Below are 10795 nucleotides of genomic sequence, written 5' to 3' on the forward strand. Positions count from 1 at the left end.
GCCAAAAGTCAGTGCTCTGGGACAACCCAGAGGGATGGGGTGAAGAGGGAGGTGGGAGGGGGTTCAGGATGGGGGGACACATGTGTACACATGGCTGATTCATGTTGATATATGGCAAAACCCATCACAATACTGTAATTATCCTCCAATTAAAAAAAAAAATTTTTTTTTAAGGAATAGAGCTGGTGGGTGTATGCTTCCACAGAGCAGAGGGGAAGTGCCCCAGCGGGGAGAGAGCTACTCTGAGGAGGCAGTTGTAGATGTTCCAGGTGTCTACTCCGCGTTATCCAGCTGGGTCCCTGGGAAGGGTGGAGAAAAGACAGAATTCAAGATGCCTGTGTTGCAATAAAAGGTCCCCAGGTTGTATTTCTTAAGAATCTAAGGGCACCCATGCAGGTGCCACAGCACCCTGGAAGAAGGCTTCCCCAGCCAAAGCAAAAGCAGGATAAACTGTCTATGTCAGAGCGCTAGGGAGGCAGAGGCCTGGAGCAGGCGGCGGCATGTACTGGGAACAACAAACCCACCTCTTCCTAGTGGAGCCTCAGTTCCCTCATCTGTGAAACAGAACAATTGATGATAATACCTGCCTGGAAAGGCTGTTGAGATTAAATTCAATGACTTCTGTTCTTGCCCTGACCCTGTGCATCCAGTCCCCTTCTCTTCCGCACCCTTGATAGAATCTGGGGCAAAAATGAAGTTGAACAAATAATTTTGCAACATAGTGTTGGCCTCAACAATTTAGGGTCTGTGTCCTTTACCAGCTCGAAGAAGTTATGGAATGAGAACGCTGCCCCTTTCCCTTGGCAACTTAATTCTCTTAAAAGCCCCCAAGATGATAGCTTATGGTGAACAATGTCAGATTCATGATCTCCAAAGATTTAGCTTCAGGACCAGGGACCAGGCTGGAATATTCAGAGCTTTTCTGTGGCAGAAGTTTTATTACAGTGACAAAGAACAGAGAAAGCTTCTGACATAGACATCAGAAGAGGGACAGAGAGTGCCCCACTGGCTAGTCTTATCAAGGCCTTAAATAGTTTACCAGACCCACTCCCATAACATACATCTCAAGATAACAAGATTAATCAGAAGGTTCTTGTTAAAAAGGAGAAATATGTCTTTCAGCAAGATACATTGCTGTTATATAATCCTTCAGTTCAGTCAGTTCAGTTGCTCAGTCGCGTCCGACTCTTTGCAACCCCATGAATCGCAGCACACCAGGCCTGCCTGTCCATCACCAACTCCCAGAGTTCACTCATACTCATGTCCATTGAGTCAGTGATGCCATCCAGCCATCTCATCCTCTGTCGTCCCCTTCTCCTCCTTAGTACAGGGCTTAAGGAAAAACATACCCTTGAGCAAGATGAGTTTTGTGTAACTGTTAGCTCTTGGCTTAAAGAAAATAACATCTTATGTGACTAAGACAAAGCAGTGTAGAAAAAAAAGTTTTCCTTTTCACCTCCTTGAGAGCCCCGGACCGCTTTCTCCTCCTTGAGGGCCCTGGACTCTTTATCAATGTACCTAAGAATTAACTCTGTCTATAGTAAGCCCAGAAGAAGGAAATGGGGAGCTTATTTGTTATCAGGTTCTATATCAGTGCTCTGCTGAGAGCACTGACATAAACTCTCACAGAAAGCATCTGCTTTCTGCAAGTTTCTTTCTGCCCGCTCCCTGCACTTCCCACCCGCCCTGTTGTAAAACCCCAGCCAGCATCAGCTCATGTTTCTTTTTCTCTGATTCTCTTTCAGGGACGCTGTATCAACTTCACCAGAGTCAAGAACAATCCGCCTGCCAAGTACCCCCTCAACAACGCCTACCACACCACCTCGCAACCTCCTGCCCCCATCTACACCCCACCACCCCCTGCTCCCCATTGCCCTCCCCCACCTCCCAGTGCCCCCACCCCTCCAATTCCATCCCCACCTTCCATTCTGCCCCCTCCTCCGCAGGCTCCCCCTCCCAACAGGGCGCCACCCCCCTCCCGACCTCCTCCTAGACCTTCTGTCTAGAACCCCCAGTTCATGCTCTGGGTTCTCTCAGAAACTTTGGGGAGGAGGCTCCTCTATGGTGTTAGAACAAGTCTTTTCAGTTAGAGGGGACTTCCACTTTGGAAAAGAGTGGTGATAACGCCCACTGACATTCACACACTATAAAAATTTGTTTGTAACACCAGTACACCAACAATTGTGATCAGCGGAAAGAAATTGAAATTTTGAATTGCCTGAACACCAGTGATGAGGCAACTACAGCCACAATTATAGCCACCAGCCAGCCATCATCTCTAGAAGGTTCCAGAGACAGTGAAACTGCTGAGATGCTCTAAGTGGGATTGGGTCTCCTGGAGACCAATACGAAAATCATTCTCTGAGGGTGAAATGCAGCGTCAGATAAGAAGTCATATTGCTGGGTTGCTAAGTGCTGCCTTCCCTCTTCCACACCACCTCCATCTCTTGACCCTAGACCTACTAACCAAGGAATCCTCTCCATGCCAGCCAGGAAGGTCAAAACCCTTCACCTACAACTTTGGGGAAAGATTAGGGTCCCCATTGTGACAAGAAACTCAGCATCAGATAGGTATCCAAAAGCATGTTCTGGGACTTGCAGAGGAATAAAACCTTCCAAATTCTCCCAGTTTCCAAGTGAGGAAGAGGGTGGTTGTTCACAGATGGAAAAGGTATGTTGCCATGTTGCTGTGTAAGTGAAATCAGGTGTGTGCATCGACAGGCGAGTACTGGTGGGAGCATCGGACAGTTTCTAAAGCTCACAGGCCATCAGCAGCTAGAGGTGGCTGGCTTTGGCCCAACATGGCCCCTAAATCAACAGACAATAGCATTGTCGAAGAACAACTTATTCATGATTTATGTTAAAAGAAAAATCAAGATTTGGCTTCAATGTAGATCACTTGAGATATGAAGAAGTGACTGATACTATTTTCCAGAGACAAATATGAGTTGATCTTCCCAAAATGGCATCACTAGCACCTACCACACAATTTCACTAATTTTGTTTTTCTTTCTTCATGAAGTTGTGCACCAGAGACTTCTAGGTAGAGCTGAGAGACAATAGTCCCAACATACTAAGGAATATATCCCCCCAAAAAAGCTGGTGCAAATATATTTCTCCTTGGCTTTTCAGCACACTGACAAATACTATCAGCTGCCTGAAATTCCCACCATGCCTGGGAACCACTCCACTCCTCCAAGTCTTTCTGAATCTGTTGTCACCAGGAAGCTATATAATCACTTTCTAAACATTAGACTTCATCACCCAAGGATGAAAACAGAAGCCATTGTTCAGGGCCTGCTGCACCAGCCTGTTCAAAATTACCTCCCCCTCCAACTTTCCACAGGTCTTAAAAGTCCTAAAACTCTTAAATCTTTTCGAGAATAAAGCAGAACATAAAGTAAATGCAAACTTGGTGCTTTGGGCTGTGGTCTCCAAAGATCTTGCAAGAACCCCTCAAGCCAGTCTCATTCTTTCACGTTACTTAGAACAGAGACATAGGACGCAGCATGCACTGCATACACACCAACGCTTGTAGCCAGGGCAGACATTGCTAATCAATCACAGCACATCTTCCAATGAGCCCAGGATTCCCTCACAATCTTGAAACCATAAGTCTGAAGAGCCACCACTCATCAGTTAAAATTGAGAGATAAATGATCCTTAATTGCCATCTCAACTTTAGAAAGCAAAAGCAAACAAGGATTGTGTGGGGGGATGGGGAAACCTTTGGATGTAAAAGGTACAGTCAGGGGAAACTAGATCTAGGCAGAGTGCCTTAGTGGGGGGCTACAGGCACTAAACGCATTGCCAACACCAAACTGACACTTCCCCAGGCATACCTTGGGCCCTCCCTTCTTCCAGCCTGCCACTTCCAGAGATGACCACGGCTTCCTCATAGAGCTAAAATCAGAGATGTTTTCCAGGGCTCCCTCCCTCGCCCCCCCATCCTGGCCCAAATTATCTATTTTGAAAACATTAGGCTTCCTCTTTAGTACAGTCTTCCATGAAGCAGGTGTCAGACTGGCGCAGCGACCTGCAGTGACGTTGCTGGACTCCAGAGACCCATCCCACAGGCAAAAGGGTTTCCCAGGCTCACAGCCAAGAGGCGTTGAGCCCCTGGCCACTGTTTTGACTGCTGGCGGTACAAAACAGTCCACCCCACACCACTGCCGCCGGGCTCACTGCGGCCATCAAAAAGTTAAAGCCAAAATGTTAACATTGTGCATCAAGACGGCAGGCATAAGGTGAGAATGCAACATTCAAGATCTCAACCATACATCAATCAGAAACCCCTGTGCAGTTTCCAAGATGTTGTTTTGATAAACTCTTTGATGAAATGGGGAACTGCAAATACATGATGGCTTTGAAGAGTATTAGCAGGGTTTGTCCTTAAAACGGATTCTTCATGTAAACCCTAGTCTTTTAGAATGACAGTGGAGAAGGAGAAACTTCTATACTGTATGAATAAGGTAATATTTGAATAGTAGGCTATTACAGGCAGGAAAATTCTTTAACTGGTTTATAAGTCTATCCGTACTTGGGTCATTCCTTGAAAAAGGTAGCAGACATATGATTGTGATCAGGAAACTGCACAAAATTATTTTTTTCAACCCTCATATTATTGTCCTCCCAAAGTTTTTTTTTTTTTAATAAAAACCAACTTTTTGTTGTATATATTCATATTCCATGTGTTAGATGGAAGCATTTCCTATCCAGTGTGAATAAAGGGAACAGTTGTAGTAAATTATTATAAGGCCAATGAAATTTCATGGCAGGTTATTCTACCAAGCTGTGCTTGTTGGTTTTTCCCATGACTGTATTGCTTTTATAAATGTACAAATAGTTACTGAAATGACGAGACCCTTATTTGCACAGCATTAAGAAGAACCTTGAGTGGTTACCTCTGTGTCTGGCCTGTAGCTTGGCACATACTCCAGTGAGACACAAGGTCTCTTTTACCAGAGTCAAGAACAGAGCTGGTGGACATATTAATTAATAGTCTTGGATATCTGGCTGTGGGTAACTTTACTGTAAATATATCTAGAATGGGCAGAGACTATGTGGAAGTCTCATACACACTAAAGTTCAAACACCAGGTCAGAAGAGGGAAATTCATCCAAGAACTAGGAAAAAAAAAAAAAAACAAAAACAGATGAAATATTGCACCACAGTTTTCAGCCCAGCGCCAACTCAAAAAGAAATTAATGCTGTGTAAAAGTGGGTTGAATTAGTTTGCAAACTATAATGAAGATATATGCAGTAAAAAGCCTGTTAATGCACATCAGATGGGAATGGGATGTTCTAGTCGTGTTTTCTAGTTATCTGAACTCTACTATATTATTGTACTTGGATAACCAATTTAAAAGAATTAGAATATGATGTTTTAAATACACTTAACATTAAACTGTTCTTCTAATTCTTTCTTCTATCTGTGATAATTCAGAAAACATTATGGATCTTCAGTGCCTCTGAGTCATTGTTATAAAAATCAGTTATTGCTGTACCTGCTATAGAAGACTGGGCTAAATGTGTACAATGACAAACCTTGGAAGTTGCTTTTTTTAAAAAAAAATAATAAATTCCGAAAATCAACTCTTTTACTGGTTGTCTCTTTGCTATGAAAAGGAAGTACAGATTGCTCAAGTGCTTAACATTGTGATCATAAAAATGGCTATCATTCTGCAGATTATATTTCCCAAATTTATTTTGTGCCTTCTACTATCTTGATTACTCTTTCTTCTTTAGCTGTCCAACATTCAACTTATATTTTTTGTAGGTAAAACAGTGTTTCTTACTAGTTCCTGAATCTGTTTCTTTATAAGTCCTCATGAAGCCTTGAGTTCATCTTAATTGGAATAAAACCATCTGAAAACAAAATCATTCCACAATTTCTTTCCAAGACTTCATTAGTATTCAACTTTAATAGCATTTTGGGCACATGGACTTTTTCAAATTACATTCATCATTAAATCATTTTGAGATAATTGACTAGCAATTTGGAAGGAAAAAGAAGTTGGAGCCCTACCTCACTCCTTATACCAAAATAAATTCCAGCTGTATTTAAGTGTAACAGATGAAACCAGGAAAGTACCAAAAGTAGGAAAAATGTTTACTGTATGGAATGAAGAATTTTTAAATCTCATATATTGCTTGTATTGCCAACCAACTTTCTTATATAATCATTTCAATGATTGAGTGCTGAATGCTGAGTCATGCTCCAATGTATTATGTTGAATAAACAAAGAAACTAACAGGAATAAGATTATTGATCAAGTGCTAACTGCAAAGTTGAGCAGCAGGTACAAAATTGTTTGTCACTAAATCCAGTTTTCTATCTTCAGATAAATGTGTTTCCCTAGAGTCTCACATTGGAGAAGGAAATGGCAACCCACTCCAGTGTTCTTGCCTGGAGAATCCCAGGGACGGGGGAGCCTGGTGGGCTGCCGTCTATGGAGTCGCACAGAGTTGGACACGACTGACGCGACTTAGCAGCAGCAGCAGAGTCTCAGTTAGGTGTAGAACAATCAGTATAACACTTTGTCCATCTCAATACATTGTAAACAAGGTCCATGGTACTTACAATTATCAAACATAGACCAGAGAGTTGGCATATGCAAAACAGATGAAGTTATTCTGGTTACAATTGTATCATGTTGGCTTGAACCATGCCTCTACCCTGAAGTTATCATACCTAAACAGATTAGAAGCCTTTTAATTCCTCTGGGCATAAGCTTTGGTTCCTTCCTTTTTGCTCAACGTTAAAATGGTCATTTAGTTATATAAACCCTTCCTTCTCTACTTGGGACAGTTTTAAAGTTTGGAGTTAAAACTGTGCAACATCTCCTCTGCTTAGTTTCAAATGTCATTTCACAATGTCCTTATAAAGCAACAGCAGCAGTTAACATAATGCCTGAGTCACTGGAGAGTGCAGAGCAAAGCTCTGTTAAAAGATGTTCAATTAGCTGTGCACATTCAGTACTTTTTAGCCAGCATCTTTAGTTGAGAGATCCTTGTAAACATTAAAATGGATGCAATTCATAAAAGACATACTTCTTTTTAGTGAAGTGGCTTGCATTCTTGCAAAGCATTTTAAAAGTACAAGAAACGTTGGTGCTAAGAGTGCAGAAAACGCTTCATTTTCTTCTGAAGGAGAAGTCGTAAGAGACCTGTCAACCACTCATCATTGACACCAAAAATGTGTACCCCCAAGATTAGTCATGGAAGATTTACAACCTCCTATATTCACATTGTTTTAAAATACTAGCACTTTGGAGGTGTTGCCAAGGTTAGGAAAACCTTGAGCTCACCTTCTCCCATTGGGCACACCAAAATTACAACTCTTTACAGAGCAACTATCAATGAGAATGACCTGAATACTAGCAGAAAAGATTTTCCACAACCAAAGATGTAAAGAAGGAACCATAGTGACATTGGGTCTTTTTTGCAGCACATTGGCTCAGTAGTTGTGGCGCCCTGGCTTAGTTGGCTGCAGCCTGTGAGACCTTAATTCTCTGACCAGGGATCAAACCCACATGCCCTGCATTGTGAGGTGGATGTTTAACCACTGGACTACAGGGAAGTCCCCATAGTAACATTGGTGGTGGGAGCAAAGATGCAGTATAGTCAAGACCCACACCCATGGGTAGGTGATCCATAAACAGGAGGATAATTATAATTGCAAAGGTTCTCCCCAGAAGAACAAGGGTTCCAAGTCCTACTTTGGGTTCTAGCCCCCAGGGGTCCTGGACCAGGAAGATGACCTCCCAGAATGTCTGACTTTGAAAGCTAATGGGACTTGCTTAAGGGAGAGCTAGAGACTCTTAAGGTGGTTTAGTTGCTAAGTTGTGTCCAACTCTTGTGACCCAATGGACTGTCACCCACCAGGCTCCTCTGTCCATGGGATTTTCCAGGCAAGAATACCAAAGTGGTATTTCCTTCTCCAGGGGATCTTCCCAACCCAGGGATCAAACCTGGGTCTCCTGCACTGCAGGCAGATTCTTTACTGACTTGGCTACCAGGGCTCTTAAGAGACATGCAAAATCTCACATACTCTGAGACCCAGTGCAAAGACAGTAATTTAAAGGAGCCTGGGTCAGACCCACTTACTGGTCTTGGAGAGGCTCCCAGAGAAGCAAGATCCAACAAGGACTCCCCTTGAGGACATAGTGTTGGCAGGAGTTATTTTTGAGGGCTCATTTTACCATGGTGACATTTGGGCTGGCAAGCACAGGTTTGGAGTCTTTCTCTAGCCTGTTAGCACCAAGGGCTTCTCTACTCACCTGGAGATCAGCACCAGTCCTGGGGCCATCCAGGTGGAAAGGCCAGCAGCATAGGAACTAAGCCCTGCCCAGAAGCGGGCCGAGCACTAGCCCCAGACATCCTTGTCCATGCAGCCAGCCACACCAAGACCTAGCGCCATGACAGCAGGTTGGCAGCCCCTGCATGAAGCAGGACCTGGCAACAAACCAGGCCAAGGACCAGCTGTACCTACCAGCTGCCCACAGCAATTGGTCCCATCATAACAGAAGGGCCCAGCATCCCACACAGGGTCACTCTAGAGCATATATCTCCAGTGACCAGAGAAGAGTATGCTGTTAGGTCCCATAAAACATCTCCTGTACAAAGTGACTTCTCCATGATCAGAAAGCATAACAATATACCTAATACATTGAAAATTAGGCAAATTGAAGGAACAGAGGACTATGTCCCAAATTAAGGAACAAGATAAAATGCCAGAAGAACTTGGTGAACTGTAAATAAACAATCTAACAGATAAAGGGTTAAAGGTAATGATCATAAAGATGTTTAATGAACTCAGAAGAAAAATGTATGAACACAATGAGAAGTTAAAGAGCTAGAAAACATAAAGAAGAAATAATAGAACTGAAGAATATAATAACTGAAATAAAAATTCACTAGAAGGAATCAACAGTAGAATAGATGAGACAGGGGAATATGCCAGCAAACTGGAAGAAAGAGTAGAAGAAATCACCAAAGCTGAATAGAAAAAAGAATTTTAAAACAGAAGTATAGTATAAGAGATCTCTGGGACCATACTAAGCATAATAACAGTCACATTAGAGGAGTCACAGAAGGAAAAGAGAAAAAAGGGCAGATAATTGAATAAATGATAGCTGAAAATTTACAGCTATCTGGGAAAGAGAACATGCCAGCAAGTACAGAACATCCCAAAAGAGATAAATCCGAGATCCACACCCAAACTCATTGTAATTAAAATGGCAAAAATTAAAGAGAAAAAAAAAAATTATTTTTTCCCTAGGCATCTGAGAGTTTTATTTAAGAAACTTCACAAAGCCCAGTTTGGTCTTAAGCTGCCCTCATGGTTAGTATTTCCTTAGGTCTCATTTACATCTTCTCAAAAGAGGTAAGAAAAAATTGGTAATTCTTTGTAGTAAATTCGTGTTAGCTATTTCAAATTTATCAGCATCATTTATAATAGGAAAATTAGAAATAACCTAAATGCTCAATAGTGGCTGAGTGATAATCTATGTGTCATGGACAGGTATAATATTTAATCATGAAAAGTGTTTATGGTCTAGTGTTAGGGAAAAGTAGAAAGTATATATGCTTGGAATGCAGTTCTTTTATGAAAATGTGTATGTGATGGGGAAGAAATCAAGCAGCAAGGGAAAAGCAACGAGGTATGTACAGGGGAACTCCCATAAAGTTATCAGCTGACTTTTCAGCAGAAACCCTGCAGGCCTATCCCCTTCAACGGCACGGAAAAAAAATTCTGACAAAAATCAACATTCATTTATGAGAAAAACTCTCAACAAAGTTAGTATAGAGGGGACATAACAAATGCCATATATGACAGACCTACAGCCAACATCATACTTAATGTTGAAGAGCTGAAAGCATTTCACCTAAGACCAAGAACAAGACAATAATGCCCACTCTCACCACTTTTATTCAATCCAGAAATGAAAGGTCTAGCTATAGTGATCAGGAAAGGGAAACAAGCAAAAATAAACAAAGAAAAAGCTTTTGCACAGCAAAGGAAACTATCATCAAAACAAAAAGACAACCAACTGATCAGGATAGGATATTTGCAAATAATATCTTTGTTAAGACATTAATATCAAAAATATGCAAAGAGCTCATACAATTAACATCAAAATAACAAACAACTAGATTAAAATAGGGCATAAGGCCTGAATAGATACTTTGTCAAAACATACAGATGGCCAAGAAACATAAAAAGATGTTCAGCATCATTAGTTATTAGAGAAAAGCAAATCAAAACCACGGTATCACTTCACATCTGTCAAAATGATTATTGTCAAAAGACAACAGGGAAACTCTGGTGGTCCAATGGTTAAGACACAGTGCTTTCATTGCTGGGGGCCCAGGTACAATCCCTAGTTGGGGAACTAAGATCCCACAAGCCTCATGGCACAGCCAGAAAAAAAAGAGACAACAAATAAATGTTAGAGAGGATGTGGAATAAAGGGAATCTTTGTGCACTGTTGGTAGGAATGTAAATTGGTGTAGCCACTATGAAAAACACTATGAAGATTTCTCAAAATTCAAAAACAGAGCTACCATACAATCCATCAATTCTATTAATTAGAAAAGATATATGAAACCTTATGTTCCTTGCAGCAATATTTACAATAGCTAATATGAAGCAACCTAAGTGCCCATCGATAGATGAACAGACAAATGTGGTATGTGTACACAATAGAATATTACTCAGCAATAAAAAAGAATGAAATTTTGCCACTTGAAACAACATGAATGGACCTAGAGGTAGCATGCTTAGGAAAAT

At 41.6% G+C, this 10795-nt stretch overlaps 1 protein-coding gene across 1 annotated transcript in view; it reads left to right on the plus strand.

The window, feature by feature from the left end:
* Nucleotides 1-5595, plus strand: part of ANTXR1 (ANTXR cell adhesion molecule 1) — a 258924-nt gene extending 253329 nt beyond the window's left edge. Inside the window, exon 18 of the mRNA XM_006049074.4 lies at nucleotides 1746-5595. Within this exon, the coding sequence (XP_006049136.1) occupies nucleotides 1746-2006 (261 nt within the window). The 3' untranslated portion in view covers nucleotides 2007-5595. The remainder of the gene's footprint in view (nucleotides 1-1745) is intronic.
* Nucleotides 5596-10795: the final 5200 nt, after the last annotated feature.

This window comes from Bubalus bubalis, chromosome 12 (genome assembly GCF_019923935.1).
Source record: "Bubalus bubalis isolate 160015118507 breed Murrah chromosome 12, NDDB_SH_1, whole genome shotgun sequence".
Classification (NCBI taxonomy): Eukaryota; Metazoa; Chordata; class Mammalia; order Artiodactyla; family Bovidae; genus Bubalus; species Bubalus bubalis.